General features: G+C 35.2%; 1 protein-coding gene across 7 annotated transcripts in view; it reads left to right on the top strand.

Annotated features, from left to right (window-relative positions):
• The window catches only part of CNTN5 (contactin 5), a 618,340-nt gene that overhangs the window by 544,720 nt on the left and 53,056 nt on the right, over positions 1-20,564 (top strand). For all 7 annotated transcript variants that reach the window (XM_039385365.1, XM_039385366.1, XM_039385380.1 and 4 more), the window contains 3 exons: positions 6,837-6,964; positions 7,904-8,079; positions 20,223-20,343. In XM_039385365.1, the coding sequence (XP_039241299.1) occupies positions 6,837-6,964; positions 7,904-8,079; positions 20,223-20,343 (425 nt within the window). The remainder of the gene's footprint in view (positions 1-6,836; positions 6,965-7,903; positions 8,080-20,222; positions 20,344-20,564) is intronic.

Genomic DNA, 20,564 nt, shown 5'->3' on the forward strand with positions numbered 1-20,564 from the left:
TTTATTCTCAACAGTCAGCTTCCTTTACAAGCATCCAGTTATCACTTTGACTGCTCACCCTTTGCCATCTTACTTCGGATCATGGCATTCAGTGACACTAACTAACTGAGTGTGTATGCAAGGGAGAGAGAACCACAAAGCAGAAACCAGCTCCATCAAGGTGGTCTTAAACAATGCATATTAATTAACCACAAACTATAATGGGTTGAGGGGGGCAGTTTGTTTGTTTGTTTGTTTTTTTCTTGAGAACAGGAGTCTAATGCAAAAGTGATCAGTTCTCTTCTACCCAACTCTTCTATTCACATGAAAGCAGCAAGCAAGTAAGGTATCTCTAACAATAATTTTTCAGAGATGTGGCAAATATTAAATTTCATTACTGTGTTACATAAAAATACAACTTGCAGTTAATATTCTGGTAGTTTTGTTGTAGAACATGAATCAGCAATGGAAACCAGGTTCCATCTGACTGGACATTACTACAGAGCTTACAATAATAGTGATAATAATAATAATGTTTTAGCTAGATGACTTCTGCCCTAGGCATATGAAAACTTCCCATGTAAATATCTAATTAACAGTCTTCAATTTACAAGAATCTCATTTGAATGAAATTAAAGTTTCTGCTATTCATATCAAGTTAATGTTAACACTTCAAGCTTAGCATAGTTTGGCTGTTTTGAGAGGTGTCTTTATCTAGTAAAAATCAAAATAGAACCATGTAGTTGAATAAAATTATGTTGTTTTACACTGGCTAAAGTTCTGACCCCCTTTGAGCACCTGGTCTGTTTGAATTTTACCTCTTGCATATAAGTCTGCCTTAGAGTATTAATGTTGCTTTCCTAGATAACAAGTGAAACATGGAAATATCTTAAAGCAACTAAAGTTTTTCCATGTATTTTTCTTTTTCTGGGGGAACTATGCAGTCTGACAAGCATTTTATTATTTCTAAAGCTTCTGAGGAAAATAGAATAAGTTAATAATTCATTGCTGTCACTTAGAAACATGGGAAAAATTATGGTGATAAGGCTTTTCCTTGAAAAGCAGGAACGTTTCCGAAGTAACAAAATATTTCTGACATTGAAAGAGTGTGTAAAAAAAAGGAATACACTTAATTATTAAAAATATTAAAATATATATTAAATTTAAATGAGTCAAGAGTATAATATGGATTTTTTTTAAAAAATAAAAGAATATTTTAATAATTTTAGACTATTTTCAGTATGTTTAGAGATAAATTGTTCTAAACTCAATGTATTTTATAAAAGCTTTTAAAAGAACTCTTGGACTATGACGCAGAGCAGAAAATGGCCTTTGCTACCACTTTCTTGAACAAGTGTTCCTGGAACACTTATTCTGACATATCTTCTGAGCAATACTCCCAGTTTACGTTATTTGCACAAGATGAAACACATTTTGGGGTGAAATATTTGAGCAGAATGGCAAAGTACCAATTTTCAATATGTACCAACACTTACTTGAGTGAACCGGTAAAAATGTAGGATAATTTAAATGTCTGCTTTTTTGTATAATTTCTGTAGATAATAGATTACTGATCTGAACTTGTTACATTTAGACTCTGATTCCATTTAATATCTTAGAACATGTTTAAATTATAGCACCTTTATATCATCCTTGACATTGATGCTATTAAGAGTCATTAAAGCAAACTGTGAGTTTAAGCTTTGGTCTGATAAAGTCACCATTGAAACAAATGATGACCAGCTGATTCATACAAAAGAGAAAGCACTCCCAGAGACCACGTCAGTTCTAACATATCAGTAGTTTCCAGCCTTTACTGCTCAGTAACACTGCAGAAATCATACTTAGAACAGTGTGTGCTTAGAACAGAAGCTAGGTTTGTTGCAAAAAATTACTTTTTGTGTCATTCACTTGAAATTATATTTACATCCATGGACAACATTTGCACCAGTGAAAGCTGTGTATTTTCATGAACAAATGTTCCTGTACAGCAAACAGCAAGGACAAAATGAGGGCTCTGGTTATGGCTCCTTTGAAAGAAAGTACCCTAAGACACAGTTTGCACAGATCGGCTTAACTAGAGCTGGTTGTAGTTTTTGGTACATTAATAGTAAGTCTTAGCACATTCCAATCACCTAAGATATCACATACAGGAATTGCACCATTATAAAAGTTTGAAAATCGAAAGTGAAGAAAATTCTAACAATTTTGTGCTTTGACAAGGGATTGGGCCAAATATGGTTATGTTTCTAATTAAGTCAACAATATTAAAATAAGATTACTCTATCTAGGGTGATATTGTTAAAAAATGTATATAACATAGATGACATTTTGCTTATCTAAGTGTTTTTATTATAGCAATAACTCACATCCATTTTCTGTAAGCATTAGAGGCTTGTGTATCTATTAAGAAGGAGCAAGAAAAAGCAAGGGAAAATGAGAGAGCCCGCAGCCATTCATGGAGAAATAAAGATTTCAACTATTTACAAATACTTGTCCTGATTCCTTGTAATCTACATTAAAGGATATTGACAGATCCCAAACCTAAGCTAACGTGAAATGACAGATTGCTCAGATCAGAACACTGTGAGGGGCCACAGGCTAAATGAATCAGTGCAGCTTCTCTCTATTTGCATCTTTAAAGTTCTTATTTCCAACACGCACACAAACCAATTCCATACTCCTGGTTTTGGATCTCAGTGTAAAATGCAGGGGACAACTCTCTAACCACCTAAAACTTTTTTTTCTTTAATCCAGTTACTAGGTGTTAAAGTTTGCAAAGGTTTTAACTAAGTGCAGTGCTTCCCTGATTGCTGTGATTATTTCTTACTTACCTTACCTTAGTTTGAAAGTCAAAAATAATACCAAAAAATTAATTGAAAACAGAGAAAGATACAAGAGTGTATTGCCCAACAAAACTGCTAATTCCTCCCACCCAAAAATGGGGCCACACATTTGACTCCTATTTTTTCTTACTCTGTAATTGTTATTTAATGAATATAAACCTTCAGGTATAAACTGCCTGACATTCATTTCTATTAAGATCCGGACACTCCGCCCCTGTCTGCTAAAAGTCCTCTGAAGGTTGTGTAGCCATTGTTATGCTTGCTACCTCAACTGCTCAGCTCCTTCAGCATCAAGAAACCATTTCTAGCCGCAGCATCAAGACATCTGTTTGTGAGAATCTGCTATGAATCATGCAACAGAATGAAAATTAGAGTTTCCTATTCTCATTATCTTAATCTTGATGGAAGTCTCTGCTCACTGATTTTATGTGTGATAGGGAGAACAAATGCACATCCTGGCCCCAGTGGGTCAAGGTAAAACTGTCCCTGGTGATAAAGAGAGATGAAAATTTCCAATACCAATTTCCAACATACAACACTATGTCCTCTACTAACAGCAAATAATATCTGAGAATTTCTATTTCTATTTGCCTTTGCTACATAGTCCTGTTAGTTCGGAGTCACATCTACTACTTTTCTATGAGTCCTCTTTGAAATACTGATCCTGTTATGTTAAAGAACCATATATTTAATCACATGTTTAGCAACCTTTTTATATTCTGGTAGTTTTGTAAAATAATGGTACAAAACCCAATTTTTCGTTCAAAAAAAAAAAGAAAATTCACTTCAGCCAGTTTCTTAACAATCCTTAAACATATTTAATCAGTCATGAAAATCATGCTTGAAACCCATGGAAGATCAAACCTGCATTTATTTTCTCTAGACAATATTTCTTAGTAAATATTATAAAAAATAAATCTCATTCAGTGTACTTTAGTTAAATCATATTGAATTTTATCTTATAACTATTTACTGTCATATCTTGATTATTATTTTCAAATAATTACTGCTAAAATCTTTGTTGCAATTGATCTTAAGCCAACATGTTTTTTAACATCAAGACATTATCAATCATGTCTTTTTCTTCATGTTATAAGACAGAAAACTGTTTTCTACAGAGGTGCTAATTTTATGTGACACTCTTCTCAGAATCCCTGTATGCACATCTGTCTCCTTTATGTAATTACAATGAGTTTTTCTTAAGTACAATAATCTCCAAACTATCATCTTGATCTCTCATCTGTCTTTCTCTGTTGGTTCATCTATCATCATCTTTCCCTCAGTTTCTAGTTAGTTAATAATTCAGGGTTGGGTTTTTTCCTGAATTATCCTTAATTCTACCCCAACCCCATTCTCCTTTTTTGCTTCCCTTCTGTTTTTGAAATTACAAAACTTTTTGCTATGGTATTTTCTTATTAAAATATGTAGACGTACTACACAGGTGGTCTCTTCATGACTGAGAGATATTGGCAGGGAAGGAGGAGAAGTCTATGTTCCTGCTGCGTGCAGCAAGTGTTATGTGAATAAATAAAGCATTTCAGTTTTCATCATAACCAGGCCTCTGGCTCTTTTCCAAAACACTAAAAAAAAGGGAGGACAGATGAGTGCTAGGCTCTTTGAGGAAAGTATTAATTTCTGAGCCAAATAACTCATCAGCAAATGTGTTTGCAATTCCTTTGATTGAGCAATTTTTCTTTTCCTCATGGATGGCAACAAGTTTTAGCTAAATAGAAATGTAATCGATAATATATGTAAGATTCATTAGCTAATCTTTTATATGCATCTAACCTTGTTTTCTTCCAATCTCAGAATGAAAAACAGTTTTATATCAGGACTTAACCTGTGTATAAGCTTTTATAATTTGGAAACACTAAAGGAATGTCCTTTCATTTGTCTGATCTTGACAGTATATTGATGAAAACTATTACTGTTCTGCAAAGCCTATTTTCATACTAATGATAAGATGTCCACAGAGCATTGAATACTGAGCATCTTGATAGGAAAACAAAACTTACATCAAGAGAAAATGAAGGAAGCTTGCATCCCTGTCAGTTTCTAAAGCAAGTGTTTCTTCAAAGGTGTGACATATCATAACAAAATTTCAGGCCTTTTTATTTGCTGGAAAAAAATTCCAAAACCTCAAAACTGTGATGCAGAGACATTTGTTTAATATATTTTTGTTTTCTATAAAATTACCTGTAGACAAACAATGTGACTCAAATAGTGATGTATATTTGTCTAGAGCAGGACAGGATGCATCCTGAGGTTGCACTAGGGAACCTGAGAGTTGACATGTCCTTCCTCTGCCCCATTGATTTTGAAGCTATTATTTTCTTCTGTCTCTCTGCTGAGAGCAGCGAGTGGTTTCACATCTGAAGTGAACTGAAGCATATTTTTCACTGGAATGAAATTCTGTTTCCTCCACCACAATGTTTATAAACCTCAGACGATAAACCACCATTTTTTCACAGAGTCAGAAAATAGGGGATATTATTCTTTTCCTGAGGAAAAAAAAAAGAAAAAAAAAAAAGAAATAAAAAGGAGGAGGAAGAAGATATGCTGTCTCATATTAGTGATTTAGTCTGAGCACATTATTGAATCTTAAGCCTATGGTAAATCACTCCTAGTATAAATCAAAGATAACTCAGCTTTGCACTTTAACAAATTCAGCCTAGAAAGGGAATTCCTTCGCTTTCCTGGCTGCTGAAGAGTCCAACCTAGACATGTTGAAAGTGCCATACTCCTGGTTAAATACTTCTGAAGAGTAAATCACAACCTTGTACCCTCAATGATTTTTGATCATAGACTCAACAGGGGACTCCCAGTAGAAGGAGTGTCAGTCACCATTGTAACAGATAGAAAATCCTCTCTGGGGAGGTATATCTAAAAAGCCAGCCATCACTGGCAAACAGCCACTCATCTCTTAGACTCTCTAACACAGAAGTCTTACCTCAGTTTTCAAATACAGAAGAAAGAAGCACTCCATCTCCTCCTCCACTTCTATGGGATTACTGAAAGCATTTGCTGAGGATTATCTGCTTTCAGTGTCCATGGCTCCTGATGGGTTTCCACCTACATCTCCTAAGAAAATTGAGAAAACCACAACCACTACCTAACCTGGGAAGGGATACACAAGACCTGCAAGAGCTTGGCTTAAATGCCATGGAAGAGTTGCATTCTTCCTTTTAGCCTTGTAGTTCTCTGTCAGAAAAGGAACAATGACTATTGTGACTTCTCTTCTAGGGCTGCAGCTTTAAGGTAGAATAAATTCAGGTTCTTTGTCATTTTAGAACAGAAAAAAAGTATTAATTTTCGTGTAACTTAATGGACATTATGATTAATATTGTGTAAGCAAAGCCAAAATTTGAAACTTCTAAATATGAAAGGTTGAACATTTCTCATGAGTATGCTTCAGTGGGGCTACTTGCCAAGAGGTGTAATGGTGCTGCAATCATACAGACTCAAAGAAAAAAATAGAAGCCAATCTACAAAAAAGCAAATAAGTCCCTTTGCTATGTAGTCCCATTAATTATATTTTGAGCAGATACAATTAATTTAATCGGAGGGTTTTCTGACCCTCTTTTGCATTTTGCTTTCCTTTATTCTCAGATCTGATTTCTAAGGTCATTTTTTTAATAAACTGAATAGCTTGTGCTTGATATTGAAATGGAATTTGACAATAATACAGCGATGAAATTTTAAAGACAAATTATGAAGGATTACCTTTTTTAGTTTTTTACAAAAATTTTATTAAAATTCATCACTAATAAGTGTCAAAGGATACTAATTCACTGATGCTTTCAAAATGAAAATTTTGAATTAAGGGAGGAGTAAAATGAGTTTATTTTTGAAACAGAAGATAATCCAGTTATCATCTTCATCATGCCTTGTTACAGAGGGAGCAGTCCTCAATTCTATTTATTATCTCTAAATGATACCAGCATGGAATTTGGCTGCTAGGATGGAATATATATATATATATATATATATTTATCTATTTATACTTCTCAGGATAACTATTCTTCCACATGGGAGTCTGCGAATCCTGAATGCTTCCAAGTCTGATGAAGGACGGTACTTATGCCAAGGTGTAAATGTATTTGGATCTGCAGAAATCATTGCATCAATATCTGTTAAAGGTATGAAGAAATAATTTGATAATAATGATGACTTGTCTTGACTAATATTTGAATATTAATTAGAATCTCCCAGCCAATCCCCCAACAACAGGATTGTAGAGGCAGAATAAAAAAATATTTCCAACATGTTAGGGGGAGAAAACTCCATCTGGTTAAACATTGTATTCCTGCATCAAATTGCATATTCAGCTGTTATATAATAGATGTGTCAGAAGAATTAGCATATATATTAAATCGCTCAAATTATAAATAATTCTATAAGTAAAAGAATCAATATCCCTTTTGACATTTTGTAGCTTTGGGAATTCACTTAGTCCTACCTTTTTCTGCGTGGGAGCAAATATATAGATTTAAGCGATAGCTGTATAAAATGTAAAGAAAGATAGTTCCTTAGAAGAGCAACAATAATCAAAGCACTGAGTTACAGCCCACTTCTAAACCTTTTTTTTTTTTCATTTTTCAGCTGAATTCATAGATGATCATAGATTTTGTTTGTAGGGGGGGGTTGTAGGGGTTTTTTTACTTCAATTTTCAAGCTTCTTCCTATATTTTGTAATCCAGGAAACATAATTTTTTATTTTATGTTACAAAACTGAAATTTTCATGTAATCACAATATTCCAGGTGCTGCAGCCTTACAAAAAATTAGTTGTTTTTCCTGAAAATATTGAAGTTAATTAATTAATTCAATTCAGATGTCCTATAGATTGTTGTTTAGGATTCTGCATTATTGCTTCCATGAAACTGTCTGTACCTTCTGAGCCCCACTGTCACACCTCAGTGTACACTAGGAATATAGTTCAGTATTTGACAGTGTGCATTCGAAACAAACAGGAAATGTAAGCTCTGAGTAGACTAAGGACTACTCAATCATATTATTTTTGTCTGGCACTGTAAGTAGGCTTCCATTTAAATGTTCCTAATTCTTCCATATTTCAAGAACCTACAAGAATAGAGCTGACTCCCAAGAAGATAGAGTTAACGGTTGGAGAAAGCATTGTCCTCAGTTGCAAAGCCCTTCATGACAGCACACTTGATGTTACTTTCTATTGGACTCTCAATGGACAGCCAATTGACTTTGAAAAAGAAGGCGGACACTTTGAAAGCATCAAGGCAGTAAGTGACCATGCACTTGTCATCTGTGTGCTGTGAACTGATAGAAATTTGCATGCTTTTATATGTCTCCCATTTACCAAATTCTGGCCAAATTGAAAGATTACTTGTTTCAGTAACACTGGAAAGAAATGTTAGTAAGAACAGGTGCAAAATGCAGGTCACCAGAATTACTCCAAATAATTCTTATCAAGAAGATATTAAATTTAAAGTTATACATCCTATTATTATTGAGGTATCTGATAACATTTGTGAGGGAATCAAAAGGAGTTTTCATCAAATCCTACTTACATCCTTCTGCTGACTTTAACATGGAAAGGATGCTGCTATAAACATTGACGTCTTTCTCACAGGTAACATGGCTGTTGAAATACTCTTACCTCCCAACACTTTACTTGCCTAGTGTGTATTTTAATATCTGAATAGTAAGGACTATATTTTATTTGTCAACTACTCTGTATGAGGTATGTTCTAACTGTGCAACCATTATTTAAGTCAATAAGAATCATATGGAAAAAATAGGCATACCAAGTTCAAATATTACCACTTGATTCAAAAAGAGTTTCATATAATCAAACAGTATGATAAAGTAATTCAAACCTGTCTCTTGTAAAATGGTTTGAACTTTTCTTAGTAGAAAGAAATCTTTAATGTGAAATAAAATCTACAGTCATTTAACTCACTCTTTTCACTAATGAAATGTAAATTAAATGTCCATGCTATGTTAACAGGGAAAAATGAAGTTCACAAAGGAAAGGACAGGAAATTTTAAAACTTAATGTATGTAATTTGAGTACAATGTAGCAAAGTTAACTGCATGAAAAGTCTTGTCAGTTGCAGTCAATTTATTCTTCTTCTTGCCTCTATGGAAGTCACACCGTACTCTTGGTGGATTTGTCTTTTAAAATTTGTGTTTACTTCAATAAGGGTTTTAATTGAACAACATTAGTGATGTATATCTTAGTGTGAAGGTTATAAGCATAGTTATCTTCATTTGAGGAATACAACCATCAAAATGTAGCACTAAATGTATAGGAAGGAAAATTATTTTTTAAATTGCATGAGCTGATCCTGAACAAAATGCTTTTTAATGGAGTATGTTTAAGAAAAATAATATCTTTTGTGTGCATGAAGTCATACATCCATTTTTTCTGCACACGCTGATACTTTGTCAGGTAAAAATACATTCAGGTTTGCTTGGGTTTTGTTTATTCATTTTAAAGCCTGACAAATTGAACACTATTTGAATAAGTTCCTGTTAATAACAAAACCACTGTAAACCTCTCATCACTGGTTGCATTACTCATACTTTTACTGTGGCAGACCCAGGTGTTAAGTATGATGAGCATCCCAGTGCTTAATGCAGTGCTATAAAAGCTATCACCAAAGTAACATTTATTTGGGTTGTAGATAAATTTTCACTCACTAAAATTGCATGCTCACTAGCAATTACAATTAAAAGGAAAAGTTTCTCTTAAAAAATCCATATCGTTTTGCTTGTTTTTAAATTATATCTGTAGTTTTGTACCAAAAGATAAATGTTATCATTTTTCATACTGAGAAGTAATTTTATACAAATAGAAGGTGTTTTTGCTGTTATTTGCTGAGCTATCAAGGATTTAGCACCTATAGCAATTTAGGTACTTCAAGGACTTGCCTGGCAAAAAGATAAGTGTGGTAAGGATCTCAAGTTGAACAAAGCTGTGCATGAAGGGAATGTTAAGGGATCAACTGAATTCGACTGGACTGACAGCTCAGACTGCAATCTAGGAAAGGAAATCATCCCAAATGTTGTGTATGCATAACTCCACAGAGCATTTGGTAGAAGAACAATAATGCAGAGGATTATATAAACCTAGAATACTTTGGCATCCATAAATTCTTACTTTTTCCAACAACAGACTCAACAACATTTTAGGTTCTGTGACGGATAACCTGTGCAATTAATAGAAACAATTTTGCATGGAAATCTGAATTTCCAAAATTTCCTTCTAGCAGCAGAGTGAGCCCATGAGCACAGAAAATATGGACCTGTCTGTTTTTACAGGATAACTTTCATTTTCTGTCCATTGTGCCAAATCTAGAAGTCGTGTTCAAAATTCTATTCAAAATTTTCTTTTCTGAGATCTCCACTGACCTTAATTTTCTCATGGAGGTATCCTTTTTCTATCTAAAAACATCTGATTTTGTCAGTAGATTTTCATCCAACTATTGTTGTTCCAACTCTGCGTTTGAAAGACAGTATTGTTTTTATGGCAGCCAAGCAAAATGATTTACTGTGGTTATCTGCAGCCTGGCAAACAGTAGCTTTGCTTGTGTCCCTCACCTTCACCCACATAAGTACTTTTCAGACTCAGGAAAGTGATTTAGTCTCAAAATCTCCTTGGTCTTTGATCTTAACTTAAACTGCCACGATGGGAAGCAATAAGTACAACTTGTCATGTTATACTTTAGAGTGGTCATGGAAGTGAATTGAAACATAGAGTGTTCACATGGAAGTGAATTGAAATCTACTGCTTCACTTAAAGAAGGCCAGATAAAGATTGGACAATGCATTTAAGCACCATCTAGCACTGGAGACTTCAATCTTATTACCTAGAACCTTTGAAAGTACATAAATTTGCACCTCTCCTAATATTTTCAAGTCACTTCTTGGTTTGTTGTAGTACTTTAAGCATATTTTAGAACTTAGGATTAAAATTACCTAAGCATTTTCTAACAAGGCAGTGGTAAGTTCTACACTACATGGAATCAATTATAACAGCAGGCTGTTAATAACAATGTCTTTCCTCTTTATCCAATGTAAATCTAAACAAGGCTAATTAAATAGGGACTTTATTTAATAACTTCCTTCCTCCCCACATGAGAAAAACAGCAATAGTAGTCAGAAGTCTTGTAGAAGATACATGCTCTATGCATGGAGAATTTCAGTTCAGGTTAAAGCTGCAATATCAGCCTCATTGCTATCAATTTGTTTCACTGTTTGTCACAATCCATTTCTGCTGATGAAAGAGTTTGAACACAGACATTACTGTCTGCTCAAATCTCCAGACATTTCAGCCCTATGCTCATTAGTCATTAGATTTTACCCATTTGTCACACTACAGCAATTATATATTTGAGTGACCAGAAGCAGTTTAAAAATAAAAAAAAAAAAACTTGTCTTTTGATAATACCAATTTCTTTTAAATTCGGGAGGGTACAAAATGGAATAAGGATTCCTGAAATTTGTGTTTTATGACTCATAACTACAAACCAACATCCAGACACAGTATAATACTGCACCACGTGTTGCTTCCATGATATAAAGAGTTCTAGTGAACTGATTGAATTTATATCATGCTGAATTAGAAAGAGACACTTCAAATATTTCCTAGAACTGAACAAGTATGTAAATTGATGCAGGCAAATGCTTGTATTGTAGCTTTGGCTATGAATAGAGAGTAAAGGAGAGTGATGATAAGTAAGATCCACTGAGGGGGGACATTTTGCCCTCTAGAGCTACCTGAAAGGGGTTGTAGCAAGGTGGGGATTGGTGCCTTCTCCCAACTAACAAGTGACAGGATGAGCAGAAATTACCAGGTTATACCAGGGGATATTTAGATTAGATATTAGGAAAAAATTCTTCACGGAAAGGGTGGTCAGATGTTGGAACAGGCTGCCCGAGGAAGTGGTGGAATCACCAATCCTGAAAGTGTTCAAAAGGAGTGCGGATGATGTTATCGCTGGGGATATAGTGTAATGGTGAACACAGCGGTGCTGAGTTAGTGGTTGGATTTGGTGATCTCAGAGGTCTTTTTCAAGCTTAAAAATTCTACAATCTCCTCTATTTAATTTTATTTTGTAGAAGGGAGATAACCAATCATTTTGGAAAGTGGGAGCCTCTTAACATTCCTTAGTACCAATTTCTATTAAAGAAGTAATGAAATACAATTTTTACACTGGTTAGTTCTTTTAGGGTATTTTGTACCTTTCCTTGTTTACAAGAAATGTTCTGATACAAAAAATCTTGACAGAAATAACAGATATGTCATGACAGTCCATTCTTTCCCCCATTTACTTGCAGCTGATGGATCATTTAACCGCTTGATACAGTGTTATCCTGGGCTATAACAGCACAACGGATTGTTTGAACAACTGATCAATATCAGCCTTCTTAATGCTACAGCCTTCCATTTACAGTTCTGCTGCCTGTTTTACACTTGCAGCTCTGCAGTTTTTCTCTCCAGCTTCTGTGGCAGTGCTTTCTGGAGTTTTCCTGGCAGTATTTCTCCCTTGCAGTCCTTACACTGCTAATCCCCTGGTTTTGTTCTTGAGGCTTTGCACCTTCAAACCCCAATCGTGCTGTTACAGAGAAGCATCATGGGAAGAAGGTCCCACTGTCCTGAAACTCACCCCTACTTCTTGTCCCCTTTCTTTGTCTTTTGTTTTGTAAACCAAGCCACAGCATGTAGTGAATTATATAATGGTCATATAAATACTTCATAAATATTGTCCAAAAATATATGTACGCAAAAGCTTAACAATCAATCACTGTGCAACAACTGCTCTTATTTAGCATATTCTAATTAATATTAACAAATAGGAAGTTTAAGCAGGTCCCAAAGAGAAGATTTCAACACTAGGGGAAAAAAAGGAAAAAAGTAATCACCATCATCTTCCTCTTTGACACCTACTGCACTGGAGGGAGCCTCAAGATGAGAATACTCCTTCTGGCTGGACACCAGGAAGAGTCTTCGATTTTCCTTTTCTCTCTCTCCTCAATGTTTTTTTTTTTTATTTCTCACCTAGTTGGCTTTCTTTGCTAGAGCTGGTGTGTACCACCATCTATAGACCCTGCTAATAAATATCTGGCCATGCAAGGCTGACACAACACTCTTTATGTAGCAGATTAAAGAAATCCTAATCATGTGTCTGTTTTTGTGCTCTGTGTTTTGATGTCGTGTCAAAATGGCACACTTGTCCCATATGGGTTTTGCTTTCATTGATGTAATTTTCTTCATCACTATCACCACCCTTCCACTCTGAGCATATATGTACCACGATGCTCTCTTTTTCCCCTCTTTCTCCATCTTTGAATAGAAGCTCAGGTAGCACATACTATTAGGTCTTTCTTCCTTTTTTCTCCTGGTAATAACATCTCAGATACAGAACATGGATTTAGCAGCATGAGTGTAGTGGGCCTCTCTGTCCTGAAGCTTGCCATTTCATAAGCCATCTCTTTTCTCATTCCTTCCCACTCTCAATGCTTTTTCTGTGTTTAATCCCTAGATTTCACAAAACCACCCCAGTACATGACATACTACCTGACATCTGATACTCATTTATCTTCATCTCTTTTTCTACCTTTCCTTGATAAAATTAATCAAACTCATTTGCAGAAATTCAAGCTGCACTTGAGATGCACTTGCAGCATTTCAAGCTGACTCAAATCTGTCAGCAGAGGGGCTCGAGACAAATGTATGCAACCAATGTGATCTGCAAAATGTCCGTCTTTATTTACCAAGATGCCCTTTAAATACCGTTACTACACCCCGGCGCGTGATTTCTTCTTCTACATTATTGGCCACATGAAAGTGTTCACAATGTACACATGCCCTATTGACCACTTCTAATTGGATTATGGCAGGTGCTCATACGAGGTGAGAACATATGTTTACCTTTTAGGACTCCACCTTAATCTTGGCACAGATCCTCCTTTGTCTTGGCTTCAGAGCCTGAAGCCATGTTGATTGCGCAGTTTCTTTACTGTCTGTGCCTGGTCATATGAAGGCAAAGCCCTCAAAAATTCAGGAGAAATTGCTCACTCAATTCTGCTCTCTCCACACAAATCCTCCCTATCCACTCCCAACACCCCATCACTCTCGGACGTCCACTCAGCCACCAGTGCTCACCCAAAACAACTGCTTTCATAATGCTTGCCTTGTCTATGCAAACTGCTCAAAAATACTGCCACTGGAAAGGTCCACACTTCCGCTGGATGATTCTTATGGATTCACAAACCTGAAAACCATTTTTTTAACTTCCTATAGACAGGGAAAATGCAACTTGTGTTTTATCAGGTATCCCTCAGTCAACCTGCATCAGCCTGGATACCACTATAGTACCATTATTATGCTACCATTTACCATTATTCACAATAAAACCAATAAAAATTATTTAACCTTCTTTGCTTCAAATGTGTTTATATGGCTAAAAGATAGAATTTAGAATATAATTTTCCATTATCACTATATCAACCAAGAAATTTGCTGCTTCTTAATAGATTAAATATTTGCAATTTGTAATCATCATAAGCAGTACACAGACAAGTGCTGGATGTGTTCAAACCTGAGAATTTGCATGAAATGGCACTTAAATTCTCCTAAATGCATTATGGAGAGAATTTGGCTCGAAGCCAACAATCCATCATAATGTACATATAAATTGTCAGCATAATTTAAAAGGACTTTATTGTATTTTGGTTTTTCACTTACTGTTGATGGTACAAAGATAACATTGCATGAGGTTATTCTGTACGATCATTAGTTTCCTTTAGATAAATTCACTAAAAATAAACTCCATTGCTATTCCAATATGAGAAAAAATAAACTCTGAAATAATTTTTCAATTTAATCTAAGTGAATTTCATTAATAAAAGCTGTTTTGCTTAACCAAATAATGAATCAGGAATTCACCTAACCTGAGTGTTACATACAAAATCACCCATATATTTTAAATAATCATTTAAGTTGAATAAGGTATCATGAACAACCCATGTCATTCTTGTTTAGGATCAAATCTCAGTCCTGTTTACTTCCACAGCATTGTTTTACTGCTCTCAGTTTATACAGAATATAACTTTTTCAGTCTTTTTGTAACTCCCAAGCATTCTCCTATATAGAAACCACTTTGTAGGAAAGCATCTTTACCTCTCACTGCCAAGAGATTTAAATGACAGCCAATAAGCCTTGATAAACCCCTGTAAGTCATAGTAAAGAAATTCCTCAAACACCCCCAGACTTTCATCATAAACATTTTCCTGCAATGGCAATCAGTGTTTGCCCACTCTTTTATTCCCATTGATTTAAGCTTTTTTTGAATCATGATAATTTGTAATAGTCTCACTACTCTTTTTAGGCATATTCTTTCCAAGCAAAGAAACAGTATGTTATCCATATCAGGCTGAGTTCCTAACCTGAATCCTCTGCACAATAATAGGCAGGTTTTCTTGCCCTCAAGCCTTTATAGTGCAGAAGCTCAGTGTTGCAGGTCACCATGTCATCTCTGCTGACTACGCAGCATTATGAACTTCCTTGGCTTTTTGTCCCTCTTTACAAGACAAATTCAAAGAACTGCAATTGGAGTGTGGAAGGGAGGAATGATTTTCTGCAATCAATGTGGAAAACGAGCAGTAAAATGAGCAAATTAAAAGAAAACTGGGATTGATACAATGACAAGAGATTGATAATTCATATATATATTCTACATATGATTCTGTAGTTTGCACATATGTGATAAACTGTAATAATCAACCCAAAGTGTAATTCTTCCATGGAAGAAGTAGCGAGAAGGGAAAAAGAGACTTACTAGATGTTAGGTGCTCTAGCGTGTAACTGTGAACTCCACTTCAAATGAAGGCAGATTAGAGGTGGTTTGTGTGCAAAGCCTTTGGAAGAAAAGGTTGTATACTGAATGGACCACCCTGGTTTAGAGATGAAAACTCAGCAAATGAATGGACAGATTAACAGAGAGGTTTCCTAGCAACTGGCTCAGGACAATGAATTCACTCTCACTGGAAGAATAAGTTTAATTCTCTTCGTTCAAAGAACTGTATGTAAAAGTTACTTTATTGCAAAGCCACTCACAAACTCTTAAGATTTATGAAATAGAAAGGAAAAAATCCACATACAACTTCCTCGCTGTGGGAATGTGCAATGACTGAAGTATTAATTCCCCAACAGTAAATTGTCTGAAAGGTGACTTTTTTTTTTTCCTCAGCGAATCCCCAGCATTAGGGCAATGGGTGCAAAAGACAAATCCAATGAGGTTATTCTTATTGAGCAAGGTATGCATATTATATGTTCCTTGGGGACTTTTTGAGTTTGGGGAAGTATCTCCACATCAAAAGCAAATGCTAATGTATACGTGGCACCAATTTTTGCAAAAAATTCTTTCAAGCAATACCTTACAGGTAAAGTTAGTTAGATATATTGCAGACATGACTATGACTTCAGATAACAGGCCACACTGGAGCAGGGAGAGCCATAGATTGACACAACATTCAGCACTGAAGCTGCCCAGAACCACATGAATGGTGTGTTTGGGGGCATAATATGAATGATACAATAATTTGTTGTCTTAGAGAGAAACACTAATCATGACAGATAACATTGATATCTGTATTATTATTTATTTGCTGCTTAATGAAGACCAGCAGTATGTTCAGTGTTACAGTAGGTCCATAGCTGATGCTGGCCTTGAAGGTTACACTTAACTCTCCTGAAAATCATTGAAGATTGGTTGTTGAACCTATCTGTTTTGTTTTGTCCTAAGTTTTAGCTTCGGTAAAGTACAATATATATTTCACTGAAGTTTATACTGAAAAAATACAAGTACTTTTGGTGTTTGGTTAAATGGGTAATACATGATACTCAGAATACCAAGGAATATGGATTTTTCTAATTAAATACTACTTTGAAATAGTGCACTTCTTGCAAAATATTACCTGTCACAGAAGAGCATAAAATTAATGAAATAAAAACCGGCTTTTAAAAATGTACACTTAATAGTGTCAAAATTTAGATGTGGACAAAGAAATTTAAACACCAAAAATTTTAGCTTCAAATAAAATTTGGGCCATGTGGTTGCTGATACATCAGGCTGTTCTAACTCATTTTAGTCCAGGTGAGAGATCTTTCTACACTATTTACATCCATGTCACACAGTTTTTGTCTTCTCAAAGGGGAGGGTATGTCTCTGCTTTTGCTGAAGCATCACATCTTTTTCCAGTGAGAGAAGACTAAAAGCAGACGTTAGATACTTTTCTTAATGGAGTCTCAGCTGCATTCCCACTTAGCAGATTTTTTTAAACTGAATTTAATCACTGAAGTTTAAGCACCACTGCAATGACAAGGTGCAGAGATTTTCTCAAGATGTAGAAGGCCAGCACATTGGTTTAACCTCCTTCAGACCCTGCAACTCCTGCCTATAACCTACCACTACAGGATAAATTACTCAGCAAAATAATCTGTCTTCCACGACTTGGAAGAGTCTGTAAAACTAAGACAGACCACTTTATAAATGCTACTGAACAGCAGTAATGTGGTATTTTTTTAGGGATCCTGGTCAAACATAGCTCCTACTTATCTAAATGTAAGCTAAAATGTCTCATTATTTCCCATGATCAAGAATCTAATGTCTGAGCATATATCTATCTGTATTAAACAAAGTGAGTTTAATATCTTTCCACTCACACATCCTCAGCAATGCCGGCTGCACATCCTGTTATGCTGCAATAAAAGTGTTTCATGGGGATCTGTTGTACTGCACTGCTCTCCACTTACAGCAATGATTCTTTCAATTGCTGCTTGTCTGCCCAGTTACACAGGTATGCAGATGAAATACATATATTTTTCCTGATAAGAATATTAGGATCCACACTGTCATGAACTCTCTGAACCTGAAGTTAGAGTGACAGGCAAGTATTTTAACAGCTCCTGAGCAATGAAATCAGACAATTGCTATCCATTATGCTATTCCTCCCACTTAAAAACAAAACAGACATTAAATGTAAGTTACCCTCAAGAGAGGACAAACGTGGACTGATTCTGGTCTTATCCTAATAACTAAGGCTTTGTACAAAGATCACTAATCATCTAGAGCAACCCATGTTTGAATAGCTAGTAAATGCTGTTCTGTTAGATGACTTAAAAAAATTATATCCTGAATTTGACTCCTGGTAGGAGTGTATTCTCTTCTTTTGCATTTTGATCTGTAGATAACTCAGATATTCTTTTCCACTGCTGTGATTTCTGATATGCCAGAGCAAGAATATAGGAATTGCATTATGGCCTGACTGGTCTAAGTACCTTCCCTCCAGCAACATCATTATCTAGGCCACTTCAGAAGGCAAAACACTCCCATGGTAATCATACTCTTAGATCTACAGGGTTATTAAGCTATAGATCATGCCTATATTCACTCTGGTCTCAGAGGCAGCCTTGATGTCCCACCTCTCTTTTCCTTTTACATGTGAATATCCTTCAGTAAAGATTTTGCCTTAGTGCTACGTGGAATATTATGGCAATTTTAGTTCCAAAAATGCAAATGAAGAGAAGAATGGCTGAAGAAGTTATGCCAAAATATGCTGAAAAGGAATTCTGCTGCCTAAAAAGAAAAAACTAAATTATAGAAGATTGGATCTTGAAATGAATCCTATTTCCTTTTTCATTAATGACCTTGGCATCAGAGATAAAAGTATGCAAATGACAATTGTATGGTACAAAATTGGACGTCTTACCAATACAGCAGATGATGAAATTAACTGATGGGAACAGACAAGAAATGTGATACTACAAACCACAAGGTCATCCACACATGAATGACTGGTTATAAATTGGGAGCTCCTAACTTGCAAATGATTGAGAAGGATAAAGATTTGAGTGTATCTACATGTGCACAGAATAAGTATGTGCCAAAAAAAAAAGCAAATATGAAACTAGGTCAGTGACAAATTTCCAGCACAGCTAGAGAAGTAACAACATTAACATTCCTAGTAAGACTCTATTTTGAATGCAGGGTACAATTCTACTCACTCAGGATCAAAATTACTCAAATTAGAACCGTTGCATGGGGCAAAAACATATAATTCAAGGAAAGACCCATTGCATGGGACAAAAACATATAATTCAAGGAAAGACCATCAATCTCTGCTTAGTTAACAAGGAAAACAAAATCTGAAAAAGGAAATACCTACGCTCAATAAATGTTTCTTAAAGTGAAAGACCGAGGAGGTGCATATAAATATTCAGGTATTGTACAAATTAATTAAGGTTCATGTATTGTACAAATTAACAGTGGTAAGATAATTTAGAAATATTTGCAAGACATTTTATCTATCCTTGGCTAATACACTAAAAGTATTTCCATTTGACTATTAAGAGAAAAAAAAATGCTTTGAAATGAACAAAAGTACTTCTGGCAATTTGCCAAAATTGTCCTAAAATTACATTTTTAGGACATGTAATTGAGGAAGTAAACTACCATTACTATACTATGTGGTCAGTGTGAGTGCTGTTTCCCTGAGCAGTGACTATATTAAATCAACAATATATATGGACTTGGGTTCCCTATATCTGATGGAGCAACACTTATTGTCTCCAGTAAGTTTGGATATAACAATGATTTTGTACATTCAAAATCTCATATTATTGCTTGAATTTATGAAATAATGTAGAGATTCTTAACAAAGCCATTTATTCTCCAGAAATCTATTGTACTTTCAAATTTTCTCTTTTATGCTCATAATTTTGGGGCATTGTAATCACTGTTTGATAAAATTCTAAAAAATAAAAATTTGAACTGGTTCTCTCTTTATATACATTTTGCATGTTTCAGATTTAAATACATACCGATTTCAACAGGAAGGATGAGAATCTGTTCGTATTTTCTCAATCACATTTAACATTAACTTCCCCTACGTTAATAAAAATCAATCAATATTATCTTTAAAATCATCTTAATTTCATCACAGTAGTGAGACATAATGTCACTGCATTGTAGGGAAGAGTAAGAGGAAGAACGTTCTGAAATTCTAAGAGGACTTTTTCAATACCAAGGATGGCATCCAAAATATTTCTGTTTATCTCCTTAATGAATTTCTTTGTGTTAGTTTGGAATAATTCTCTTTGAATGTTTAAATATGCACAGTGTGCTTTAAGCAAAGTCAAAGTTATTAGAAACCTGAAATCCTCTTCTTTAATCCCTATTAATAATTGTATAAATGCAGTGTTCTGATAATCCTCACAAGAGGGTATTAGGGCACATACATTTTGCAAGATGAAAACTGCATTCAAGAGTTGCTCAAACCTTACAAAAACACCCTTGTGAACTACCTTGAACACAGATTCACTGAGTTTTAAACTAACACTTCATCCCTGTTTCAGCAAGCGTCCTCTGCAGATTTAATGATCAGGAACATCCTCTTGATGCACGCTGGGAGATACGGTTGCAGGGTCCAGACTGCAGCGGATACCGTGTCAGATGAGACGGAACTGCTTGTTAGGGGTAAGTATACTTGTGGTGCCCCCCTGAAAACACAATCACCAGACACAGTTGTACCAGGGAATTTAAATATATGGGCTTCAGGGACGCCTCTGCTTAGTCCTAGAATTTTACACTATTGAAACCATTTGTGATTAACCTACCGTCTTTGAAAATAGTTTCACCATATACTGACCTGCTGACATTGCAAAGAGAAACAAAAGACACTTGGTTAAGGAACATGG

The sequence above is a fragment of the Pipra filicauda genome, unplaced genomic scaffold (genome assembly GCF_003945595.2).
Source record: "Pipra filicauda isolate LSUMZ 115617 unplaced genomic scaffold, ASM394559v2 scaffold117_size3949168_pilon, whole genome shotgun sequence".
Classification (NCBI taxonomy): domain Eukaryota; kingdom Metazoa; phylum Chordata; class Aves; order Passeriformes; family Pipridae; genus Pipra; species Pipra filicauda.